At 48.5% G+C, this 27,230-nt stretch overlaps 1 protein-coding gene across 1 annotated transcript in view; it reads right to left on the bottom strand.

Annotated features, from left to right (window-relative positions):
* LDLR (low density lipoprotein receptor) overlaps positions 1-12,709 on the bottom strand; it is a 35,354-nt gene extending 22,645 nt beyond the window's left edge. Inside the window, exons 1-3 of the mRNA XM_059160002.1 lie at positions 12,498-12,709; positions 2,565-2,687; positions 2,030-2,152 (exon numbers count right to left, since the gene is read on the bottom strand). Of these exons, the coding sequence (XP_059015985.1) occupies positions 2,030-2,152; positions 2,565-2,687; positions 12,498-12,564 (313 nt within the window). The 5' untranslated portion in view covers positions 12,565-12,709. The remainder of the gene's footprint in view (positions 1-2,029; positions 2,153-2,564; positions 2,688-12,497) is intronic.
* Positions 12,710-27,230: the final 14,521 nt, after the last annotated feature.

The following is a 27,230-nucleotide window of genomic DNA, read 5'->3' as shown; positions in this document are numbered from 1 at the left end:
AGAGAGAGAATCTTAAGCAGACTCCATGGCCAGCACAGAGCCTGACTTGAGGTTTCATCTCATGATCCTGAGATCATGACCTGAGATGAAACCAAGAGACTGAGTTACCCAGGTGCTCCCCTCCCCCGTCCAGAAGAATTTTTTTTTAAAGATTTTATTTATGTATTTGACAGAGATCACAAGTAGGGAGAGAGGGAGGCAGAGAGAGGGAGAAGCAGACTCCCTACCGAGTGGAGAGCTCAGTGAGGGGCCGGTTCCCAGGACCCCGAGATCACAACCTGAGCCAAACACAGAGGCTTAACCCACTGAGCCACCCAGGCGCCCCCAAAAGGCTTTTTTTTTAAAGTGGTGGTTGGGGGGCATCTGCGTGACTTGGTTGAACGGTTGTGTGTCCAACTGCTGATTTCAGCTCAGGTCCTGATCTTACCATGATCTCAGCCCCACACCAGGCTCCACGCTCAGCACAGAGTTGGGTTTGGGTTCTCTGTCCCTCTCCCTCCCACTCACTCTCTCAAATAAGTAAGTAAAATCTTTAGGGTGAGGGAAAAAAAGAAACTGGCAATTTTTAAAAAAATTTCTATTTTTAGGGGTGCCTGGGTGGCTCAGTTGGTTGGGCAACTGCCTTCAGCTGGGGTCCTGATCCCAGGGTCGTGGGAGTGAGCCTTGCACTGGGCTCCCTGCTCGGTGGAGAGCCTGCTTCTCCCTCTAACTGCTAGTGCTCTCTGTCAAATAAATAAATAAAAGTTTTAAAAAATTTTGGCTTTTTTAATTAATTCTCCCCCCCAATCTACTCTTTAAACTTACATAATGTTGTATGTCAATTATATGACAATAAGGCTGGAAGGAAAAACAAGGTACGTGGGAAAAGAACAACACTCCATTTTATTTCTTTTTTTTTTTTTTTTTTTTTTTTTTAAAGATTTTATTTATTTATCAGAGGGTGGGGGGAGAAAGAGAGCACAGGCAGACAGAATGGCAGGCAGAGGCAGAGGGAGAAGCAGGCTCCCTGCTGAGCAAGAAGCCCGATGTGGGACTCGATCCCAGGACGCTGGGATCATGACCTGAGCTGAAGGCAGCTGCTTAACCAACTGAGCCACCCAGGCGTCCCTCCATTTTATTTCTAAATGTTCCCCGAGGAGGTGTTTCGTCAGGTGACCATTAAGCCCAGTGAGACTCATATTTCTCAAGGTGCTTTTTTTAAATTATTATTTTCATGGATTTTTACATTTTCTGACATTATCTTATTTAAATTTTTCCTGCTTATTTTTCTCAGAGCCTTACTACATTAAAAAACAAAACAAGGGGCGCCTGGGTGGCTCAGTGGATTAAATCCTCTGTCTTCGGCTCAGGTCATGATCTCAGGGTCCTGGGATGGAGCCCCGCATCGGGCTCTTTGCTCCACAGGGAGCCTGCTTCCCTCTCTCTCTCTCTCTGCCTGCCTCTCTGCCTACTTGTGATCTCTGTCTGTCAAATAAATAAATAAAATCTTTAAAAAAAAAAATAAAACAACTCTACAACTCAGTAACTAACTAACTAACACTGCAGAGCCAAGACAGACACCCCGCTCTCCAACGTGCCTCCCCCTCTAGACTCTTGGCCCTGTTTCTCCCCAAAAGCCACAACCCGGTGAAGCTTTCCCCTTCCTGGTGGTCAGCTGAGCGATATGGTCTCAGCCAATGACACCTACTGTGTGCTCAGCCGCCCGGGGTGGCTGGTGGTGGTCACAGTGGTTCACCAGAGATGTCCCACATGGTTGGGGTCGGGGGACACTTGGCAGGGACAGCCTGAGTATGCTGACCACCCTAAGAGGTGGCACCAACCCTATGCCTGCATTGCTGTGTGGGCAAAGTAGGGTTCAAACACACAAAGGAACTTGGCGGGAGCTTCTAGAAGAGGGACGGAAGAGCCAATCCGGAGCTCAGCTGGGGCAGGACAGCCTGGGACAGCAACTGTAACTGCAGCCCGGGGACTGGGACGGCGGGGACCCAGTGGGGCCAGTGCACGGCTGTGGGGGGAGGGAACAACTTACAACAGCCTTGCTCGTCCGAGCCATTCTCACAGTCCACCTGGCCGTCACATCTCCAGAACTGAGGGATGCAGCGGTTGACACGGCCTCCGCAGCTGAAGTCCCCCGACTTACAGGTGACAGACACTGTGGGAGAAATGGGACTGAGCCTTCGCTCCCCCAATTGGTCGCTCCAGCCCCCCGCTTTGCAGAACAAAAACACAGTTTTCAGAAACAGGGTGCCAAGCCCAACTTTCTGGCCCCCCCCCAAAAAAAATCAGACATAAAGGGATGGAAACCTTAGAAGGAGAGAGAGATGATGGCTGTACAGTACCGTGACCATATAAATATCACTGAACTGGTTCCTTTAAAATGGTTAATTCTACGTTATGTGAATTTCACCTATTTTTTTTTAAGCTGGCAAAGTTCCAGAAATATCGCTTCCCCCAAGTCCCAATTCATGGCTGAACACATCAGCCTGCTGGCTGCTGTTCACCTCGTCTGTCACCCACTCTCCTCAAAAAGGGCAGGAAGTGTGTCACGCCCAAAGGGGACTCACTGCAGGTCTCCTGGGACTCATCTGAGGCATCTGGGCATTCGGCGCTCCCATCACAAACCCACTTGTAGGAGATGCACTTCCCATCTTGGCACTGGAACTCGTTTCTGCCACATTTGTCTTCCACTGAGAGAGAAGGGAAGAGGAAGGACCATTCAGCATCAGAGTCCGAAACTGACAACACCACCTGTGTGTGTCTATTTCCTGCCAGCTGCGGAATGAACCCGAAATAGAATCTGATCCTTCCCAGGAAATAAAACACACACAACACGTTTCATGAACCGCAAGTGCAGCGGAGGATGCAAAGAACAGATCTAGAAGAGGGACTTGCCCACGGTGTGTGAAACTTGACCTAACGGTTGTTGAGTCCAGTGTATGGACCCCCTGAGGTAGGAAACAAGATCATCTAATGTCCCTGCCCAAGAAAAAAGAAAATAATTTAAATGATTTAGCACATTACAAACCTATACTGGCAATAGTAATGAGGAAAATTGAGAGTGTGAAATCATTCAGCAGAAAGAAAAATGAGGGGTCAACTCCAGTAGGCAGGGAGGAAAGATAAAGAGATAAAAATTATGAGAAATTATGAATACAGAGGTCAGAGAACAGAGATGCTGGAGCAAAAATAATCATAAAATGGAAGGTCAGAGCAAAAGAAATGGAACAGAGATAGTAGCAAAAGATGTAGTAAGAGCAACTTTTTCTAGGAAAGCATAAGACTCAGATTTTTTTTTTTTTTAAAGGATTTTATTTATTTGACAGAGATAGAGCACACGCAGGGGGAGTTGCAGGCAGAGGGAGAAGCAGGCTTTCCACTGAGCAGGGAGCCCAAGGTGGGACTTGAACCCAAGCCCCATGAACCCAACCCAGGGATCATGACCTGAGGAGCTGAAGGCAGAAGCTTAACTGACTGAGCCACCCAACCGTCCATACTCAGACTTTTTTTTTTTTTTTAAGATTTTTATTTATTTATTTGATAGACAGAGATTACAAGTAGGCAGAGAGGCAGGCACAGAGAGAAGGGGAAGCAGGTTCCCTGTGGAGCAGAGAGCCCGACGCGGGGCTCGATCCCAGGACTTTGAATCATGAGCCAAGCCAAAGGCAGAGGCTTTAACCCACTGAGCCACCCAGTCGCCCCTAAAGTGTTAAGTATTTTTAGCTCATCTTGTTCAACATCTTGCTTTTCTGTGGAGTTTCATCTTACGATGTACCTAATACAGTAGTAGTAGTCTACACGAATAATTATATTGGGGAGAACATAAAGGGGTTTTTTTGTTTTGTTTTTTGTTTTAAACCAGTGGAGGTATGTGACTGAAAGAGTTTGGAAAGCAACTGGTTAAGACAATGATGAAAGACACCAGGGCCAAATGCAACGTGGAATTCTGGACTGGGTCCCGAAAGAGGAAAGGGAAAAGTTGGTGAAATCCAAATGAAGTCTAGAGTTAATAGTAATGGACCAACATTAAACTCCTAGCTTTATGCTTTGTTTTGTTTAAGACTTATTTATTAGAGGGGCCCTGGGTGGCTCAGTAGATTGAAGCCTCTGCCTTTGGCTCAGGTCATGATCTCAGGGTGCTGGGATGGAGCCCCGCATCGGGCTCTCTGCTCAGCAGGGAGCCTGCTTCCTCCTCTCTCTCTCTCTGCCTACTTGTGATCTCTGTCTGTCAAATAAATAAATAAATAAATATTTAATTTAGAAAAAGACTTATTAGAGAGAGAGCACAAGCAGGGAGAGGGGTTGAGGGAGTGGGAGAAGCAGACTCCCTGCTGATCAGGGAGCCCAAATAAGGGCTTGATCCCAGGCCCCTGGGATCATGACCTGAGCTAAAAGCAGAAGCTTAAATGACTGAGCCACCCAGGGGCCCCAAACTCTTAGTTTTGACAAATATACCATTGTCTGTAAGATGTTAGCATTGGGGGAATCTGGATTCGGAGTCTAAAAGAATTCTCTGCAATATCTTTGCAACTTTTCTGTAAATCTAATATAATTCCAAAATAAAAAGGGTATTTTTAGTAAGTCCTCCTTCAGGATGGGACACCTGGTTGGCTCAGTTAGTTAAGTGTCTGTCTTTGGCTCAGATTGAGTCTGACATCAGGGTCCTTGCTCAGCAGGGAGCCTGCTTCTCCCTCTCCCTCTGCCCCTCCCCACTCATGCTCACGCTCGCAAGTATATGTACATATACATATATGTGTATATGAATATATACATGTGTGTGTGTGTGTGTGTATATTTAAAAATAAATAAATTTAAAAAGAGTCCTTCCAGGGTGCCTGGATGGCTCAGTTGGCTAAGCGACTGCCTGTGGCTCGGGTCATGATCCTGGAGTCCCAGGATCGAATCCTACATCGGGCTCCCTGCTCAGCAGGGAGTGTGCTTCTCAACCCTCCCTCCCCCTTCTCATGTTCTCTCAGTCTCATTCTTGCTCTCTCTCAAATAAAATCTAAAAAAAAAGTCCTTCCTTCAGGTGAAAGCTTACATATATTAGAACACTTCTGTTCTTTAGGATGAACAAGGAGGGTCAATAAAGATTTGTAGAGCATGGGGTGGGGCGGACAGACATCACGGGAAACCAAGTCATTAAAATTACAAAGCTCGGGGCACCTGGGTAGCTCAGTGGGTTAAAGCCTCTGCCTTCAGGTCATGATCCCAGGGTCCTAGGATTGAGTTTCACATTGGGCTATCTGCATAGCGGGGAGCCAGCTTCCTCCTCTCTCTGTGCCTGCCTCTCTGCCTACTTGTGATCTCTGTTTGTCAGATAAATAAATAAAATCTTAAAAAAAAAAAAATGACAAAGCTCATGCCATTCTTGGCCAAAATGGGACAACTGCGGTCTCCATCCACATTAATGCCAAGACATTAGGTGGTAGAGAGTGAAGGTGATCCACGGTGGATCCAAAAGGACCTGCCTAGTACTTCCTTTCCAAGCTCATGGGTATCTGGGCAGCACTCCTTCCGTCCCGTTGCCTTCCATACACACATCTGCAGACATCTGTTTTCCCCATAAATTGCTGACCTGAAAGTTTGCCTACAAGCAACGAAGGGGACGATGCCCTTGAGATCACCAGATTTCACCAACTGTTCCCTGCCCCCAAAGCAAGGTGAATTACAACACTGCAGAAGGGACTTTCTCCTGCTGCTTCCACAATGAACCTCGTGATCCATAGTCTGCCCCCATGCTGAATCCCGTAAAAGTTTCATAGTCTCAGAGCCCAAACTCCTGCAGCTTGGTCCTGACTCTCCTAACTAATTTTTTTCCCTCCTGCAATCATCCAGATTGCAGCTTCCTGGAAGACCCTGGGCCAAAACCATCTAGCTGTACTGCTTCCAAATCCCTGTGAGATAGTAAATGCATGTTGTTGTTGCTTTTAAGATTCTTTTAAAGAGAGAAAAAGAGCACGAGTGGGAAAGGCAAATAGAAAAGGAGAATCTCCAGCAGACTCCATGATGAGTGAGAAGCCCAATGCGGGGCTCGATCCCCCAACCCTGAGATCATGACCTGACCTGAAACCAAGGAGTTGGATGCTTAACGGACTGCACCGCCCAAGTGCCCCTAAATGTGTGTTGTTGTTCCTGTTTAAAGAGTTTATTTATTTATTTGGTAGAGATCACAAGTAGGCAGAGAGGCAGGCAGAGAGAGAAGGGGAAGCAGGCTCCCTGCTGAGCAGAGCGCCTGACATGGGGCTCGATCCCAGGACCCTGAGATCATGACCTGAGCTGAAGGCAGAAGCTTAACCCACTGAGCCACCCAGACACCCCTATATGTGTGTTGTTCTAAGCCACTAAGTTTGGGGGTAATTTGCTTGACTAACAGTTAAACTCTGAAGCAGACCTTCCAAAAAACTGGGTTTTGCACCCCCGGAGCTCCTAAAATATTCATTTCTCACTCTTATCACACTACAGGAAAACCACCTCCTTACTTGCATGTCTTCCCACTAAATTTAAAACCCCCTGAGGGCAAGGGATGTCCTCTTCATTCTTGCAGCGCCGTACAAGCATAGGCCAATGCCTGACACAGTTGCAATAATTTTGTGCAATAGCTATGGGGAAAATCAGAGCCACGTCCCTCACCGCCTCATGCAAAGGGCTGGGAAAGGGGGAACTCTTCTACTCTCTACCTTGTAAGAGGGTAACAGGGCAGAACCTGCAAAGTTCAAGGTAAAGTGCAAAATTTCTGGGACCTAGAAGAAATACTGGCACAGGTGCAAGACAATGCTACGTTCAAGGAATTCCAAAGCCCTACTTAGGAGAAAAGAAGGGAAGAGCTGGCGTAGTTTAAAATAGGACCCAAGGACACCTGGGTGGCACAACTGGTTGAGCACCTCCAGACCCCTTGATCATTTTCACCAGGCTTGGACCTGATCCTGAACCTGGGCTGAGAGCCATTGGGACCCAGTTTAAAAACCACCTTCCTAGTGGCACCTGGCCACCTCCATCAGTGGGGATGGAACTCTTGATCTCAGGGTTGTGAGTTTAGGCGCCACATTGGACGTAGAGATTATTTAAAAATAAAATCTTTTTTAAAAACCCTCTTTTAGGGGCACCTGGGTGGCTCAGTGGGTTAAGCCGCTGCCTTCAGCTCGGGTCATGGTCTCAGGGTCCTGGGATTGAGCCCCGCATTGGGCTCTCTGCTCGGCGAGAAGCCTGCTTCTCTCTCCCTCTATCTCTCTCTCTCCCTGCCTGCCTCTCTGTCTGCTTGTGATCTCTCTCTGTCAAATAAATAAAATTTTAAAAAAATAATAATAATAAAATAAAATAAAATAAAAACCCTCTTTTGTTATTATTCTTATTTTTAAAGTTCTATTTATTTGAGAGAAAGAGGATAGAGAGAGACTGAGCAGGAGTGTGGTGCGGTGGGGAGCAGGGCAGAGGGAGAGGGAGAAGTCGGCTCCCCGCTGAGCAGGGAAACCACTTCGGGGCACGATCCCAGGACCTCAGGATCATGACCTGAGCCAAAGGCAGATGCTTAGTGACTGAGCCACCCAGGTGCCCCCCGAAAAAGCTATTCTAACTCAAATAACTATTTATTTACTTACTTTTAATTTATTATCTAATTATTTATATACAGGCATACCTATAGGTTCAGTTTCTGATCACCCCAACAAAATGAGTATTGCAATAAAGCGAGTCCAATGAATTGGTCTTCTCAGTGCATACAGCAGCTATGTTTACACTAAATTACCAAAATGTGACACAGAGACATAAAGTGAGTAATAAGTGCAGGAAAAACCTCGACTTGCTCCAGGAGAGGTTGCCAAAACCTTCCATGTGTGCAGAAAGGCAGGATCTGTGAAGAGTAAGAAAATGAGGTGTGTCTGCGGGGGGCACCAGGCAGGCCAGGTCTGGGAGTATGAGACTCTTGATCTCAGGGGTCACGGGTTCAAGCCCCACTCTGGGTGCAGAGATGACCTAAATAAATCAAAGTTTTTTGTTGTTTTTTTTTAAAGATCCCATCTATTTATTTGACATACAGAGATCACAAGTAGGCAGAGAGGCAGGCAGAGAGAGGAAGGGAAGCAGGCTCCCTGCTGAGCAGAGAGCCCAATGCAGGGCTCGATCCCAGGGCCCTGAGATCATGACCTGAGCCGAAGGCAGAGGCTTTAACCCACTGAGCCACCCAGGCGCCCCTATACCTCAATTTTTTTTTTAAAGATTTTATTTATTTGACAGAGCTACTGAGCAAGTGAGCGAGAGAGAGCACAAGCAGGGGGAGCAGCAGGCAGAGGGAGGCAAGGGCCTTGAGGTGTTATTACTATTCTCAGTCTTTCCGGTGACATGTTTTGTTGGTAAAATAGGGCTTTGTGCAAAGGTTGGGAGGCCAGAGCAGCGGATTAGTGGTAATGGAGGTTGTGGTGCCCTGGGGAAGGCAGGAGAGCCTCATTACAAATGGCCCTTGCCTGAACTTCCTTTTTCATTTTTTCTGAGAGTCCCGACATTCCAGTTGCTTTTTACCCACCGCCTGTGCCACTAGTGAGATGTGAGTCATATCCGGTTTTTAGTTTTCTGGGTAATTACAATTCAACCGTGAGTCAGTGGGGTGTGGGGTGTGGGGTGAACCGGGGAGGCAGCTCGAGGGAGTCATCCTGTTGAGATCAGTAGTTGGGCAATTCGATTATCAGTTTGTATAACCACAGCACATTCCGAAGCTTAACACATTCCTTTCTCTCTTACTTTTTCTCTTACTCATTCTCCTTTTCACCTGGGCTGTCCACGACAACTTCCAAATATTTGCTAGCCAAAGATGGGGGAAGACCTCACCATCAGGAAGACCCCACCCTTATTTTTATCAGGACAGGTCATCCAAGGGCTAGCCCACAGCTCCGACAACATTTGAATAAAAAGCTAAAAAGGGGGGCGCCTGGGTGGCTCAGTGGGTTAAGCCTCTGCCTTCGGCTCAGGTCATGATCCCAGGTCCTGGAATCGAGCCCCACATCAGGATCTCTGCTTAGCGGGCAGCCTGCTTCCTCCTCTCTTTCTGCCTGCTTCTCTGCTTACTTGTGATCTCTGTCTGTCAAATAAATAAATTAAATCTTTAAAAAAAAAAAAAAAGCTAATGAATTTTACTGTCAACAGGTGTAGCCAGGCAACAGTCAGCTGGGAAATTAATCGATCCCATGGCCTTGCTAGTGGGGACAGGGATCAGGAACAGCAAGTGCCGAGAGACAGGACATCAGATGAGTGTCCCCACAGCAGACAACACCGTTCTGGGCAAGAGGACAGAGCCAGTCCTCACCACCCGAGGAAACCTCAGGGCTTCCTCCCTGTTGGACAAGCAAGGTTTGTGTTTTACTTGTCGGTTTCACTTGAATTCCAGTAAAAGCAAACTGGAGCGCCCACTCCACTATCTCCTCATGCTGGGGATGCCTAAAATTACACAGAAAACACACACCCCCACACCCCTCCCCAAGTACCTAAATCTCTAAACTCTAGCCTTTAAGTCTCTCCTGTCACACACGACAAGCCAGGAACAAGGTCATTGAAACAGAAAAGGAGACTGCCCAGTTCTGCTTTTTCTCTAGCATGCAAATGAGGTGGTAAATGCTTTCTATGTTTTCTTTCCCATGCTACTGAAGATGTTCCTCAGGAGAATCAAAAATTATAGACAGAATCATTTCCTTGAAAAAATAAATGGCTGGTGCTAACAGACTCAGCGGAATACGAATGAGAAATCAATTTGCCAGTGTGTTTTTCCAAACTAGGTGATGCCAAGGCATTTTCCTCAGGCGTGATCTCAGTGGAAGATTTTGTGACCCGCTCCTTTGGGGAGGGCTTTGTTTCTGTGATGGTTCCTTGCGGCTTACTTCCACAGTGTCTTATCAACAAATGTGAAGTCCTTGACAGCCCAGGGAGGGAAAGTGCGGAGACTATTACTGTGCTTAACAAGGGATATGAAGGCCATCAAAGCCCTAAGCAATAAAGGCATCTAGATTAGGATCTTATCAAGGGAGGAATCCTACAGATTAGAGCCGGAATATCCTGGAAAGGCAGAATGATCCACATAATTCCCCTTAAAGGTCTGTAGTCTCAAAATAAGTTCTCCCGGGGCGCCTGGGTGGCTCAGTGGGTTAAGCCACTGCCTTCGGCTCAGGTCATGATCTCAGAGTCCTGGGATCGAGTCCCGCATCGGGCTCTCTGCTCAGCAGAGAGCCTGCTTCCTCCTCTCTCTCTGCCTGTCTCTCTGCCTACTTGTGATTTCTCTCTGTCAAATAAATAAATAAAATCTTTAAAAAAAAAAAAAAAAAAAAAAAAAAGTTCTCCCTTTCTCCAGTGTTGCCCCGCAAGAAAAGTGTGCCCAGCAATGACCAGTGAATCTCCCCAGGGCGTGTTGCTGAAACAGACACAGCTCTTAGCAAGATGCTCTGCTTTGCTGAATTTGGGTGTGCCCTGGGCATACAGGATACTCCGGCGCACAACTGTTAAGGGGTTTTGATCTGGCTAAGTGAAGGCATGCAGTCCAGACTCCCAACAACTCCCATTTCCAAGGAAAAAGAACAAGAAATCCCATCCCCCTCCTACCCCCCCCCCACCTCCAAAATGCTTTAAAGACAGCTAAGGAGCACACTGGGGCAGCCAGGGCTGTTAATACCAGAAAAGTAGCTTCTGGCCCTCAGGAGTCTGGGGAACACATCAGGACTCAGCCTCCCTGAGAACACAGGAGGCCACTCACTGAGAGAAAACTGAAGTAAAGCAACACATTCTGCTCAAGGCATCACTGCCCGGAGTTCCTCTCAGGGATGAAAAAATGAAGAGCCGAGAGAATCGAAAGAGAGAGCTTTCAGGGGGTGCATTTCCAATTTGGGGGGCACAGCTCATCAAAGGAACCCCAAAATTGGACAATTCAAGCAGCGGACCCCAGAGCAGCTCTGGACAAGACTAGAATCCCAGTCAGGGCTTGAAGGGCTAAGCAGCCCGGTCCCACTGGCCCTTCCCAAAACTGCTCCTCCTGCAGTTGTATCAGAACCCCAAGGAGAGCGGAAACTAAAGCAAGCAACCGCATCTTGCTCAAGACCCGACTGCCATGATTTCCTCTTAGGGATGGAGTCCATCAGCGTTTGAAATACAAGTCAATTAAATGCCTCTTGATAAGCCATGCTCCCCCCTCGTCATGCTACTGGGTGGCGGAGTTAATTGCAACAACCCTCAGCAGCAACCTCAGGGAAAACTGATGGGTCACTGATAGGAAATCCACGAGCCCACAGCTCCCCGCACAAAGCCGCCCCTCCCCTCCCGTCAATACAAAAAGTTTCCCGCAATCCTGTTATCTGAGAATCCCAATTCTTTTCGGGCTACTCGGGTTCTAAGTAGGAAATGAACCATTTATCTCAGATCCAGGGCGAGGTCAAATGCCTCCGGCAACTCACTTAGAGCCACCGGGTCACTCAGGACCGCTAGCACCAACTAGCCTCGCTCAACTAAACCCATTCAGAGCTTCTGAACCAAAAAAGGCCACCCTGAGGGATCCGTCCGACGTTGTCGCCTCCCCGGCCCTTTCCCCGGTGGAAGGTCTCCGCGAATTTCCCTTCGGGGGCGACCGAAGAGGGGCGGGCGTTTCGGAGGCCACGTTTCGGCTCCGGGAGGAACGGAGGCCCCGAGGGTGGCCTGGGGGCGCGTAGGTGAATTCGACCCAGGCCGGGGCAACGAGGGCGGCCTCCAGGACAAAAGGGGCTCGCCTGTGCTGGCGGAGGCGACTTCGGGGGCCCGGGACGCGTCGCCCGCTTTGTTGTGACAGACAACCGGGACGGACCCCAGGGAACGCGGGCCGTCGCCTCACCCGAGCCAAGGGCAGCGGGAGTCCCCAGCCTCACCTCGAGCCCCGCCCCGCGCGCCCCCCGCCACGCCGCATCCGTCGCCCCCTATTGGCCAAGGGGAGTGGCTCGAGGCTCGCGTGTTCCGACCGCGCCCAATGGGAGCCCGGGGACTGGCCCTCGGGGCCGGAGGCGGGGCTGGAGGCGGTGGCCGCGGCCGAAGCGCGCGTGCGGTGCGGCTGAGGAAATAACGCCTCGGACCCCGGGCTCCGGGGCAGCCCTAGAGGGTTACAGAGCCACCTGAGCCGCCTGGGGCATTTCTGTCCGCGGCGGGACGCGAGGGCGCCCGCAGGGAGCCCCCCCAGGCTGAGCCCCCGAGGTCCTGGTAGTCTTCACCCCACAACAACTCGGTGGGGGCGTCCCTGCCTCCCTACGGCTGGAGGGCCCCGTGTCCCGCTCTGAAGAAGGGGGTCCCCCCATCTGGCGGAGACTCCTGGGAAAAGCCTCACCTGCTTCTCGTCACCTCCCCACATCCCCAAACCCTCGCAGCCCCTTCAACGCTCCCTCCAGCCGATTGGACGAGACTTCGTGCCGTTTTCCCACACATCTTTCAAGGATGGGGTGGTTTTCCGCAGCTCCCAGAGTTACCAAAGGGGGTCCCCGAGTTCTGGCGGGGGGTCATCCCAGCCTTACCTGCCGCCCCCAAAGCTGCGAGGAGCAGGGCGGCGGCCCAGCACAGCCCCCAGCCCGCGGGTCTCATGCTCCCAGCCTCCGCCCTCGAAAGCGCCAGCCCCGGCCTCGGTCCGTAAAGTCCGTGCGGGAAAGGCGGGCTTCGAGCCGTCGGGTGGCAAATGCATGCGGGGCCCCAGTCATTTGCAGCATTTCTAGGAGAGTTTCCTCGCAGGGGGAGGAGCTTGCGGTGGGGTGATTTTCGAATATCTTCGCCTCACTGCGGGAGGAGGAGTTTCGAGAGGAGGAGTTTGGAACCGCGGATGCGACTAGGGCTGGTTAACCCTTGAAGTCCTGACTCGGATTCCAGTCTTTCCCAAAACTTGCTTCCAGATCCTCTAACAGGCTAACGACCATCTATCTCCACTCTGCCTGCAACGGAAAAACGAGACGTCAGAAAGTTTCCCCCCTCCTTTCTCTACTTGCTTTTTCCTTTCTAGGAATCGTATATATAGATTTTAACTGAGTTTAATCCCGTATAGTTTTGAGACGATTCTTCAGAATTGGTCTAAACAGGACTCGGTGAAGAATTTAAATAAAATCTTCACAAACGTTTCAGCCCCAAACTGATCTTGTCTTGGGGGATCCAGCACTTGGATGAATACCAGCGAAAGCATCTCTAAAATCAATTTATCCTTCCGGGGTCTGGACATAAATACGGATTTGTTCTTTTCGGAGAAAGTGTTAAACAGGCTGCTGCTTCCTCTCCCCAAAGCAAAAATCAAAATAAGGGTGCCCGAGTGGTTCAGTGGGTTAAGCCTCTGCCATCAGCTCTGGTCCTGGTCTCAGGGTCCTGGGATCGGCCCCAAGTTGGGGGTCTCTGTTCGGCAGGTAGCCTGCTTCCCTTCCTCTCTCTGCCTGTCTCTCTGCCTACTTGTGATCTCTCTCTCTCTCTGTCAAATAAATTTAAAAAATCTTTTTAAAAAAAATCAAAATAAAACAGTTTTTAGAGTTGAACCTGATTGCCTTAATCACAGAGGGCTGATGGAAAACAGCTTTTAAGAATCAGAGTCTTGGGGGCACCTAGGCAGCTCAGTGGGTTAAAGCCTCTGTCTGCGGCTCAGGTCATGATCCCAGGGTCCTGGGATCCAGCCCAGCAGCTAGCTCCTCATTGGGCTCTCTGCTTATGGGGAGCCTGTTTCTCCCTCTCCCTCTGCCTGCTGCTTCCCCTGCTTGTGCATGCTCTCTGTCTCCGTCAAATAAATAAAATCTTGGGCTCTTGGGTGGCTCAGTTGGTTAAGCCTCTGCCTTCTGCTTGGGTCATGATCCTGGGGTCCTGAGATCATGTCCCACATCTGGCTCCCTGCTCAGGGGGAAGCCTGCTTTTCCCTCTGCCTCTCTCTGTCTCTCATGAATAAATAAATCTTAAAAAAAAAAAAAAAAAAAAAGAATCAGTCTCCTTTGGGATTCATGAAATTTCCAAGACCCCTTGCCAAAAAGGCACCTATGAGAATCTTGCCTGAACCCCATAAAAGGTCTGGCAAATCTTGGGTGGGTCTCCCAGGAATGAGTAAAGTCCTCTGAAGTTTTACAGATTGAGCTTGGCTGAATGTACTAATCTCTCAGCAGGCTTTTGGGGAACCCCCCCCCCCAGAGAAGGCAAAAAAAGAGGTAGAAAGGGGACAACTGAACCCTCAGAGGGGAAAAAAAGGGGGGTGATTAATCCAGAGTAAGAAAGAGCAGTTAAGAGCCCCAGCTTCAGAATCAGGCAGACCCTGGGTAAGTAAATGAGCTTTTCCAAGGTGGAAAGGGGAGGAAATAATGCTTGTTTCCTTTACTAGGCAGGTTCTGTGAGGGGGTCAAATGAGATAATTAGCAATTACCTAGGAAAATTTGTGGGTTTTTGTTTGTTTTGTTTTGTTTCTTAAGATTTTTACTTATTTATTTGACAGCGCACAAGCAGGGGGAGCTGCAGGGAAGGGAGAAGCAGGCTCCCCATTGAGCAGGGAAACCAACTGGGGGCTGGAACCCAGCTCGGGGCTCGATCCCAGGACCCTGGGATCATGACCTGAGCTGAAGGTAGACACCTAAATGACAGAAACGTGAAACGCCCCGTTTTTGTTTTTGTTTTTTTAAAGATTTTATTTATGTATTTGACAGACCAAGATCACAAGTAGGCAGAGAGGCAGGCAGAGAGAGAGAGAGGGAGGAAGCAGGCTCCCGGCCGAGCAGAGAGTCCGATGCGGGGCTCGATCCCACGACCCTGGGATCATGACCTGAGCCCAAGGCGAGGCTTAACCCACTGAGCCACCCAGGCGCCCCGAAACGCCCCTTGTCTTGAGGATTTTATTTTTAAGTCATTTTCTACACCCAATGTGAGGCTCAAATTTACAACCCTAAGATCGAGAGTCACATGCTGTGTTGTTGATAGCCCGAGAAGCACCCCTCAAATTTCTTGTTTTTATGCTGGTATTCTCACTGCCACTTTTTTTTTTAAATTTAATTTATTTATTTGACAGAGGGATATCACAAGTAGGCAGAGAGGCAGGCAGACAGAGAGGGGGAAGCAGGCTCCCTGCTGATCAGAGATCCCGATGCAGGGCTCCATCCCAGGACCCTGAGATCATGACCTGAGCTGAAAGCAAGAGGCTTTAACCCGCTGAGCCACCCAGGCGCCCCAACACTGCCACATTTTTTGGAAACCTGTATTGCACCTTCAATCTAATAATAAATATTAGGTGTTTTGTTTTTTTTTTAATATTAGTTTTCTAAACAAACAAACAAAAATCCTTCCACAGAATCCATTTCATTTGAAAGTGGCCGGGCTTGCATAATCCTCATTCCAGTGGACACCCTGCCTTGTCCTGGTTTTTACCTCTAATTCATGGGGAGGCTCAGACCAGAATGAGCCTCTGCCCAGAGGCACCAGGCCTTTTGCCAGAAGTGAGCCATGCCAGCTGCAGCTTGCCCTTTGGCTCAGAAGTCTGCAGAGAGGTAAGTATTCATGGGGACCTTGGCGTGTTCCCGTAGGTGTGATCAAGGACCTGACTCTATTGGGCCTTCAGTTATCTCCATCAGACGCCCATTAGCCACGTGAGACCAGAGGCCCTGGCTTCCATCTCCAGCGCCTGGCTCTGATAAGGTAATGAAAATAAGGGAAAATAAAGGAATTATCATTGGCAAGGCTGCCGTATCAGAGATGCACTGTTTCTGAATTCCACTTTTGTTAGGATTTTGATAATGCAGAACTCAACTTTGATCCCCAGCCGATAGTCTTTTTTTTTTCAAATATAACAGATGGGGGCGCCTGGGTGGCTCAGTCCATTAAGCACCTGCTTTCTGCTCAGGTCCTGAGATCAAGCCCCATGTTGGGCTCTGTGCCCAGAGCAGAGTCTGCTTGGGATTTTCTCTCTCCCTCTGTCCCTTACCTCTGCCTTCAGGGGCTCACTAAAAGAGTAAATAAATAAATGAATAAATAAGTGAATGAATAAATAAACAAATAAAATATAATGTTAAAAAAAGACTTCCACACTGAAAGCTAAAAAACATTACTGAGTGAAATTCAGGGGTGCCTAGCTGGCTGAGTCAGTTAAGTGCTTGCCTTTGGCTCAAGGTCATGATCCTGGGGTCCTGGAATCGAGCCCTGCATTGGTCTCCCTGCTCAGCTGGGGAGCCTGCTTTTCCCTCTGCCTACTGCTCCCCCTGCTTGTGCTCTCATACACTCTCTCCCTCTGTCAAATAAATAAACAGAAACTTTTAAAAAAATTTAAAAAGACAAATGAATGGAAAGACATCACAGGTTCATTGATTGGAAGACTTCATATTGTTAGTGTCACCACTACCCAAAGCACTCTATAGATTCAGTGTAATCCTTATCAAATGTCCCATGATGTTATTAGCAGAAATAGAAAAATTCACCCTAAAATTCATATAGAATCTCAAGAGACCCCAAATAAACAAAATGATCTTAAGAACAAAGTCAGATGGGGTGCCTGGGTGGTTCAGTGGGTTAAGACTCTGCCTTCAGCTCAGGTCGTGGTCTCAGAGTCCTGGGATCAGAGTCCTGGGATCAAGCCCCACATCAGGCACTCTGCTCAGTAGGGAGCCTGTTTCCCCCTCTCTCCCTGCCTTCTTCTCTGCCTACTTGTGATCTCTCTATATATGTTAAATAAATAAATAAAATCTTAAAAAACAAAACAAAACACTATGGTACTGGCATAAAGACAGACAAATAGAGCAAAACCATTCATATCTGGTCCAATGAGTTTTTATTTATTTATTTATTTTTGTAAAGATTTTATTTATTTATTTGACAGAGATCATAAGTAGGCAGAGAGGCAGGCAGAGAGAGAGGAAGGGAAGCAGGCTCCCTGCCAAGCAAAGAGCCCGATATGGGGCTCTATCCCAGGACTCTGGGATCATGACCCGAGCTGAAGGCAGAGGCTTTAACCCACTGAGCCACCCAGGCGCCCCCCAATGAGTTTTTTGCTTTTTTTAAAAGATTTTATTTATTTATTTGTCAGAGAGAGAGCGAGCGAGAGCGAGCACAGGCAGACAGAGTGGAAGGCAGAGTCAGAGGGAGAAGCAGGCTCCCTGTGGAGCAAGGAGCCTGATGTAGGACTCGATCCCAGGACGCTGGGATCATGACCTGAGCCGAAGGCAGCTGCTTAACCAACTGAGCCACCCAGGCGTCCCACCCCAATGAGTTTTTATAAAGGCGCCAAGATCATTCAATGAGGTCAGGGCGGTCTTTTCAATAAATGGTGTTGGGAAAACTGGATATTCACATGCACAGTGATGTAGTTGGACAAGTCTTCCTTTCAGCAGGTACAAAAATTAACTCAAACTGGAACAAAAACATAAAAGGAAGAACTAAAATTATAAAACTCTTAGAAGAAAAAAATAGGAATATGTCTTCATAACACTGGATTTCGCAATCATTTCTTGGATGTGACACCAAAAGTGCAGGCAATGAAAGAAAAAAATAGGTAAGGGGGATTTCAGAAAAGCTAAAAACGATCATGCATCAGAGGACACTCTCAACAGAATGAAAAGGCAATGTACGGCATCAGACCAGATAATTGCACATCCTGTATCTGTAAGGGTCTAGCATCCAATATACGTCAAGAGTCCCTACAACTCAACAGTCAAACAGACATTCCAATTTTAAAAATGAGGAAAAGACTTGAATACTCATTTCTCCAAAGAAGACATAAAAATGACCAGTAAGGGGCACCTGAGTGGCGGAGTCAGTTGAATGTCTGCCTTCGGCTCAGGTTATGATCCCAGGGTCCTGGGACCGAGCCCTGTATCAGGCTCCCTGCTCTGCAGGAGCCTGCCTCTCCCTCTTCCTCTGCCTGCTGCTGCCCTTGCTCATGTCTCTTTCTCTCTCTGTGTCAAATAAATAAAATCTTAAAATAATTTTGGGGGGAGGGCACCTGGGTGGCTCAGTTGGTTAAGCAACCGCCTTTGGCTTAGGTCATGATCCCAGGGTCCCGGGATCGAGTCCCACATCAGGCTCCCCCTACTCTGTAGGGAGCCTGCTTCTCTTTCTCCCTCTGCTGCCACTCCCCAACTTGTGCTCTCTCTCTCTCTCTTTCTCTGTGTCAAAGAAATAAATAAAATCTTAAAATTTTTTAAAACATTTTCTTTATTTATTTGACAGAGAGAGAGAGAGAGATCACAAGCCGGCAGAGATGCAGGTGGGGTGGTGGGGTAGAAGCAGGCTCCCCGCCGAGCAGAGAGTCTGATGTGGGGCTCGATCCCAGGACCCTGAGACCATGACCTGAGCCGAAGACAGAGGATTTAATCCACTGAGCCACCCAGGCACCGGCCCCAAAAGTTTTTTAAATGGCCAATAAGGGCATGAAAAGATATTCATTACTAATCATTAGGGAAATGCAATTCAAAATGACAGCGAGATGCCTCGTACCTCACACCCCTTAGGATGGCTATTATAAAAATATTTAAAAAGCCAAAACCAGAAATTCACAAGTGTTGGTGAAGAGGTAGAGAAATTGGAACCTTCATTCATTGCTGGTGGGAATGCAAAATGGAGCTGCCACTTTGGAAGATAGTTTGGAAGTTTCTTCTAAAAGTAAACACACTCGTACCATATGGCCCAGGCATCATGGTCCTTGACACTTCCCACATGAGATGAGAATTTAAGTCCACACAAAAAACTGCAGGTGGATGTTAATAGCAGCTTTATGCATAATGGCCCCAAACTTGGGAGACAACCAAGATGTCCTTCAGCAGGTAAATGACTAAATAAACCATGACACGTCCAACCAATGGAATGTTCGTACTAAAAAGGAATATGCTATCACGCCATGAAAAGACATGCAGGAACCATCAATGCCTCTTAAAAAGTGAAAGAAGCTGGTCCGATGAAAGGTCATACTGTACACTTCCAACTGTGCCTACCACATTCTGGAAAAGGCAAAACTATGAAGATGGCCAACCGCTGACTGGTTGCCAGGTATCGTGGCGGCAGGGGGCAGAGGAGATGTACACGGGGCACACAGGTTGTGTAGGCCAGTGGCTCTATTCTATATTACAGAAGACATGTCATACCTTTGTCTGAATTCACAGATTATACCCCATGGAGAATGAACTGCCGTGTCTACCATGGGCTCTGGGTGATAATGGCATGTCAGCGTGGGTTCATCCGTCGTAACAAGTGCACCCTTCTGGTGGGGCTGTTGATAGTGGGGAGGCTGTGCCTGTGGGGGAGGGCAGTGGTATATGGGAAATCTGCATGTTCCGCTCCATTTTTCTGTCAACCTCAAACTGTCTAATAATGGCGGGCCAGACAGTGAGGTGGAGACGGAGAGAGCTTGGCGGAAGGGTGGGGCACATGTGTGGAAGTCCAGGATGGACACTCGAGGCCTTGGCATGCCCTTTGAATGAAGGAAACTATTTCCAGAGCAGTCAGAAGCATCTGAGGCCCTGGAGCTGAGAGCGGCTGGATCCAAGGGGTAATTTGGGCAGATGACTCATTAAACAGGTCATGGGTTAGGGATGGGAGAGAGAGCCCTGGGCAAGAGTTGAGGGGCGGGCTGGGAGAGCAGGCACCTCTTCCGATATATTTTATATTTAACTCATCCACCGGTTATCAATCCTCGTGAATCCTGAAGTGGAAAGTTCAGTCATGAACAGTCCCCGCCCCTGTCATGGTTTCTGCAACATAACCACATGAGGCGCGTTGCTTACAGCCTGCCTGCCCACACATTGAGAGTTTTCTGAATGGTTTTGGCCTATCTGGAATGATCTGGAGGATCCTGGAAAGCTTCACGGGTATTGGAAATCTGGCCAGAAGTGGGGTCAGCTCTGTGTCTCCATTACATCAATTCTGGGACTCTGGACAAACCACTTCTTTCTGGGTCTCCGTGCCCTTCTAGTTATTCCTCATTCAACAAGGTTTTCCGGAACGTCTGCTCTCTCTCAGGAACGTTCTAGGTGCTGAGGACACCAGAGGAACAACGCAAAGTTCCCACCGCCCCAGGAGCTGAGGTTCCAGTGGGGGGAGACAGCATGAAACAAATCAGCGAGGTGGTTGTTCATACCCAAATTTGTGGTAACACAAAAAAAGGAGTGGCGAGTGTGGGAGGTGCCTCTTTTTATGACTTTTTTTTTTTTTTAAGATTTTATTTATTTATTTGAGAGCAAGTGAGAGTGAGAGAACACGAACAGTGTGGGAACAGCAGAGAGAGGGAGAAGCAGGCTCCCCATTGAGCAAGGAGCCTGATGTGGGGATCGATCCCAGGACCCTGGGATCACGACCTGAGCCAAGGCAGACGCTTAACCGACTGAGCCACCCAGGTGTCCCGGCATAGGTTTATTTTATATCTACTCATCTGTGTAGCCACCACCTGGAGCAAGATAGATAATATTAGCCACGTGCCTCACACCACTGGGCTGAGCTGAGGTGGGGTTGGAAGGAGGCTTCTCGGAGCGTGGGAGCATTGAAGCGAAGGCCTGGATAACGAGAAGGACCTGGCTGAACGAAAGGCAATGCGGGCAGAAGGAAGAGCCTGTGTGAGGTACTTAGGGTGCGACTGAGAGGCCATGGGGTCTTGACCCAAAGGTCAAGATCAGGCTTTCTTTTAGCAGCAGTCTGCTCTTGGTGTAAAAGGCCGGGTGTATGCAGCCTGCCAGGCACCAGCCCCTGGAGGGCGGAGCTGGGCTCGCATCTCTCCGCCCAGGTGGTCACGTGTGCTGTATAGCTAAGAGCAGACTGTGTCCGTGGATTTCTAGGACTCCTGAAGAACCGAGACTGATGGACAGTTGTGGGCAGGAGCGAAGATGGATGGAGGTGAGGACTCCCGTCCAGACTGCCTGCAACAGTCCAAAGTCTGTGGTTACATCCAGGGACACAAATAGCCCTGGGTTCCAATCTCAGGAGGCAAGTGGGAGAGTGCCTTTCGCTGTGTCCTATGATGTTTGACGCCTTATGGGATGTGTCCTATTCGTGTGATTCAGAAAAAAGTGAAACAAGGAGCAATGGGGTGACTCAGTTGGTTGAACATCTGGCTCTTGATTTACAGGTTGTGACCTCAGGGTTGTGAAATTGAGCCCCACGTTGACCTCTGCACTCAGCGAGGAGTCTGCTTGAGATTCCCTCTCCTCCCCCTGCCTCTCCTCCCTGCCCGGCTCTGTCTCTAAAATAAATAAAATATCGGGGCGCCTGGGTGGCTCCGTTGTTAAGCATCTGCCTTCGGGTCAGGCATGATGCTGTGGTCCTGGGATCCAGCCCCACATCAGGCTCCCAGCTGGGCGGGAAGCTCACTTCTCCGTCTCTCACTCCTGCTAGTGTTCCCTCTCTCGCTGTGTCTGTCATAAAAATAAATCAGATCTTTTTTCTTTTTTTAAGATTTTATTTATTTATTTGATAGAGAGAGAGATCACAAGTAAGCAGAAAGGTAGGTAGAGGGAGAGGGGAAAGCAGGCTCCTCGCTGAGCTGAGAGCTCTATGCAGGGCTTGATCCCTGCACCCTGAGATCATGATCTGAGCTGAAGGGAGAGGCTTAACCCACTGAGCCACCCAGGCGCCCCAATAAATAAAATCTTAAAGAATAAAAATAAAATAAAATCTTAAAGAAGAAAAATATTAAAAAAGTAGAACCATTCACAAAAGGACAATTCCATTTATAGGTGGTCCCTAGAGGAGTCGGATTTATGGAGACAGAAGGAAAATGGTGGGTACCAGGGGGAGGGGGAGTTAGTGTTTAATGAGGACAGTTTCAGTTTGGGAAGATGGAAATGTTCTGAAGGTCAACGCGGTGACAGTTGCACAACGATGTGGATGTCCTTAGCGCCACTGCACTGTGCGCTTGAAATGGTGAAGATGGTAGATTTTATGTGATGTGTGTTTGCCATGATCACAAATAAAAGAGAAAGAAAGGAAAAGAAAGAATATCTAGGAGGGAAGGAAAGAGAGAATGGAGGGAGGGAAGGGAAATAAATAAAGAGAAGGGGACTAAAACCCCAAATATTGTGACAATCTCCTGCAAGCCACGTGTGCGACCTTGGCCCCCACAGCTTCTTGCGTCAGCCTTGGTGAGCCTTGGCCTCGGGATGGAAGTCAAGGGCTGCACCCAGGTTGGTTGATGTCATTTGGAAACAAGAATCCCGCTTGATAGAATGTCTCTGAGATTAAAACTGAAATCACACGTGTCTGGGGCTAGAAAAACACTGCTGTTACTTCCTCTAAGTCTCAGCCTCATCATCTCCTACTTAAGACGATTCTCCTGAGGTTGATCTAAATTCCAACTATTTGGTCATTATCTTGGATTACAGCACATGCTTAAATGTAAAAACTTTAGGAAAGTAGGGGCGCCTGGGTGGCTTAGTGGGTTAAGCCGCTGCCTTCGGCTCGGGTCATGATCTCAGGGTCCTGGGATCGAGTCCCACGTCGGGCTCTCTGCTCAGCAGAGAGCCTGCTTCCCTTCCTCTCTCTCTCTGCCTGCCTCTCTGCCTACTTGCGATCTCTCTCTCTCTCAAATAAATAAATAAATAAATATCTTAAAAAAAAAAAAAAGAAAAAAGAAAAAACTTTAGGAAAGTAGAAAACTTAGAAAGACTCAGAAATTGCCAAGAGGTAATCCACAGTCTACTCAATATCATCACTACATATATAGTATTTATTATATATTATTTATTTAATTCTGTGTATATTATTTATATATTATTTTAAATTTATATATTTATTTTATCCAGTATATATATATATTTTTATTTACATGTTATATATATTATTTACTTAATGTATATGTTATTTATTTAATATATTTAATCTAGTCATCTACTGTGGATTGATTGATCAATTGATTGACAGATATATAGATACAATGTAAATCATTATGAAATGGGATTATTTCCTATTCACAGTGTGGTACTCACTGAACTTGTTCTAGGCCCCCAAAGGATTTTCTTTGTGTCCTCAACTGAAGCTAGTAGTGGCCATATGACTTGATTGAGCCAAGGACACTAGGCACACGTGTCACATTCAGGGGGATGCTCTAAGTGCAATTTTCCTGGCTTGGCAACTATAGAGGCCCATGGTATGTTGGAGCCAACATATTGCTGGGTCCCTGAGTAACACAACCTGGTAGATGTGAAGAAGAGAAATCACCCTTTGTTGATTTAAACCCTTTAGACAATGGGGATGTTTGTTACAGCAGACTGTCCTAGCTGATACAAACTTTTTAAAAAAAGATTTTATTTATTTGTTTGACAGAGACCACAAGTAGGCAGAGAGACAGGTGGGGGGTGGGGGGAAGCAGGCTCCCCGCCAAGCAGAGAGACCAGACACAGGGCTTGAACCCAGGACCCCAGACCCTCCACCGGAGCTGATGGCAGACACCCAACAGCTGAGCCACCTAGGTGCCCCACTGATACAATTTTCTTTCTTTCTTTTTTTTTTTTTTTAAAGATTTTATTTATTTATTTGACAGAGAGAGATCACAAGTAGGCAGAGAGCTAGGTAGAGAGAGAAGGGGAAGCAGGCTCCCCGCTGAGCAGAGAGCCCGATGCGGGGCTTGATCCCAGGACACTGAGATCATGACCTGAGCCGAAGGCAGCGGCTTAATCCACTGAGCCACCCAGGCACCCCCAATTTTCTAAACACTTTTTTGGAAATAATTAAAGACTCAGAAAAGTTACAAAAACAGGGGTGCCTGGGTGGCTCAGTTGTTAGGCGTCTGCCTTTGGCTCAGGTCATTGATCCCAGAGTCCTGGGATCCAGCCCCTGCATCCGGCTCCCTGCTTGGTGGGAAACCTGCTTCTCCCTCTCCCACTCCCCCTGCTTCTGTTGTCTTTCTCACTGTGTCTCTGTCAAATAAATAAAATCTTAAAACAAAAAGTTACAAAAACAGTACAGAGTGGTTCCATCAATGCTTCTCCCAATAGTAAGTGCAATTAATGGTAACATTACGTATCTTCCATAATCGCAGTGCTTTACTGGACCTGGAAATTAACATTCGGACATTAGTACAATATGATTAATGAGACTATAGATATAATTCGAATTTCACTGATCAGTACTATTTGTATCCATTACCCCCTCTTTGTGTCATATCTAATCCCTTTCTTTTTTTTTTTTTTTAAAGACTTTATTTGTTTATTTGACAGACAGAGTTCACAAGTAGGCAGAGAGGCAGGCAGAGAGAGAAGAAGCAGGCTCCCCACCGAGGAGAGAGCCCGATGCGGGGCTCGATCCCAGGACCCTGAGATCATGACCCGACCTGAAGGCAGAGGCTTTAACCCACTGAGCCACCCAGGCGCCCCTCTAATCCCTTTCTCATGCCTCTGATATGCTGTTTAATGTCTGTTCAGTGTCTTCTGGATGAACCTTAATGGGGTGTTAGTATTGTGTTGTATAGAGCTTTTCCCACCCAATGGAAATGGTACCTGTTCTCTGACTGTATCTCTAATAATTTCCTTAAGAGTAATTCCTGAAGAAAAGATGTGTGTGTGTGTGTGTGTGTGTGTCTTTATTTATTGTGGTCTCCATGCCTACATGGATGCAAACTCACGACCCATCCTGAGATCAAGACCTGATCTGAGATCAAGAGCCATCAAGAGTCAGATATTTCACCGACTGAGCCACCCAGGAGCTCCAAGGGTATACATACAGATATTTTTAATTTTATTTATTTATTTGAGAAAGAGAGAGAGAGCCTGAGCTGGGGGGAGGAGGAGCCGGAGGAGAAGCAGGCTCCCCACTGAGCGAGGAGCCCAACATGGAGCTTGATCCCAGGACCCTGAGATCATGACATGAGCCAAAGGCACTTAACCTAGTAAGTCACCCAGTGACTTAAAAAAAAAAAAAAAAAAAAAAGCAAACTATGCCCAGTGTGGGGCTTGAACTCATGACCTGGAGATCAAGAGCCACGTGTTCCACCGACTGAGCCAGCCAGGAGCCCTGGTCTGGTTTTTTGTGACTGCCCCCCTCCCAGTCCCAGCCTCGTCAGGGCATTTCGTGGCTTCCCATCATGCACTGACCACGTGACATTGCAGTCATGAGCCATCCCGTGCACATCCTCAACCATGTCTTCCTGAGGCCTCTTGTGCTTCCCTGGGGACACAGAGGTCTGCCCCCATTGCTCAACTCCCCACCCCTCCCGTCACCTTCTAGATCCGGGGCCTTTCCTCTAGACCCAGGGCCCGTCCTGGTCCCCAAGGACTCTTGTGTTTCCCAAACCTGGGCTCAGATTTGTGGTGGTGAGCAAGTGCCTCTCCTCTCTGCGTCCCACCTGTGTCATCTGTGAAATGGGAACGAAGCACAAAGTCCCCCACGCCCTCGGGATGTTGGGAGAAGTGGGGGAGGAAGACATTGGCCAGAGGGCAGAGTTGGAGGGGAAAGCACTACCCAGACAGATGGGTGCTGAGAGCTAAGTCTGGCTGGGGCGTGGGGAGGGAGCAGGCAGGATCTCTAACCCGAAACAGCAGGAGTTCGGGCTGGTGGAGGTGCCTGGTTCTGGTGTTTTGCGACCTTAGGCCAAGGTCAATGCGGGAGCCGGGCCAGGGGTCCTGCAGCCTGACCTCTCACCCTCATCCTGGTCAATGTGTCCCCGGATCCCCATGTGTGGATGTTCTGCCAAACGCCAGCACCTACTGATTACCTTCACTTTTTTTTTTTTTTTTTTTTGGCTTCAAAATTATTGCCCAAGACCCTGAGAATCATGACCCTGAGCCAAGATCAAAGTCTGCCACTCAAAAACCGAGTCACCAAAATTATCTTCCTTTTTACCATTACCATGGAAAATACAGAAATGCCTGAAGAAGGAAGTACAACGCTCCCAAGTATCTTTTGGTTTCCCATCTCTCAGTGGGCTCAGAGACGGGGCAGAATGCAGCCCAAGGCCACACAGCCTGGAAGTGGTTGGGTCAGGACCGGAACCCACACCACCCGACCTGGAAGGAAGGTGAGCAACGCTTTACAAATAAATAGTGGCTCTGGGACTGGCAGTGCAGCCTTGGGGTAAATGCTTCCCTTCTCCGTGCAGGCTTTCTCATCTGCAAACTAGGGATAACCACCATCAAGCAGGCAGTGAGCGAGTTGTTTGGCTGTAACTTCAGCTGGGCACACAGGCAACAGAAAGGCCCGGAGAACGACAGAACCACAGCTGGCCCCATGGATCAGCAACAGGCCAGAAAGCTGGGAGCACCCGCAAGTTCACGCACCTGCTTGGGAGAGGTGGAGAGAGGCCCGTCCACCCGCAGGTCCACACAGCCTGCCCAAGGGGAGGCCGTGTGCGTGCGCTGAGAAAACGTGAAAGAGGGAGGTGGGAAGCCGAGGCAGGGCCAACTCCAAAGCTGCCTAAGCACGGGGCCACTGGCGCGGAGCCTCAGCGAGTCAGGTTCTGAATACAAAGGCCGAGCCCTCACCGGCTGACCTGGAAGCCAGGCCGGCGAGGGGGGGGACTGCTCGAGGAAGACGCCTAAAAACAAAACCCCAGGTCCCAGCAGAAACGTCAGCAGCCACAGGTGTGGGGGAGGCGGGCCTACAGAGCTGGATCAGAAAGTCTCTCTGTTATGGGCATCAATACATCTTCCTACATTTTTTAAAGACTTTTTTTTTTTTTTTTTTTGACATGGAGAGAAAGGGAGAGCACAGGCAGGGTGAGTGGGAGAGGCAGAAGCAAGTGATGTGGGACTCGATCCCAGGACTCTGGGATCATGACCCAAGCTGAAGGCAGATGCTTAACTGACTAAGCCACCCAGGGGCCCACGTCTTTATACAACTTAAATAATATATATTTTAAAAATACACGTATCTTAGGATGCCTGGGTGGCTCAGTTGGTTAAGTGTCTGTCTTAGGCTCAGGTCGTGATGCCCGGGTCTTGGGACTGAGTCCCGCACTGGGCTCCCTGCTCAGTGGGGAGTCTCCTTCTCCCTCTGCCTGCTGCTACCCCCCACCTGGGTGCTTTCTCTCACAAATAAAAAATAAAAATCTTAAAAAAAAAAAAAAATCACCTATCTTGGAGACTTCCATGTCCGTCATAGAGCTCCACAGTGCCCTGGGCTTCCCAGGCCACGACACTGACCTGTGTGGCCCCTGCCCATCTCTGTGGCTGTCACCCTCGGCTGCAGACAGGGAAGGGACCAAGCTGCCTGCTCCCTGCATGGCCGTGGCACCGGCAGGCCCAAGAGCCTGAGCTGGAGATCAGATGGTGTGAGGACCGGCGGGTCTCTCTCTGCCCGGGCCTCAGTGTCCTCCCCCGTGAAACGAACACCCATGGGATGTGGTG

This window comes from Mustela lutreola, chromosome 2 (genome assembly GCF_030435805.1).
Source record: "Mustela lutreola isolate mMusLut2 chromosome 2, mMusLut2.pri, whole genome shotgun sequence".
NCBI lineage: Eukaryota > Metazoa > Chordata > Mammalia > Carnivora > Mustelidae > Mustela > Mustela lutreola.
This window is presented reverse-complemented; position numbering and strand designations above follow the sequence as displayed.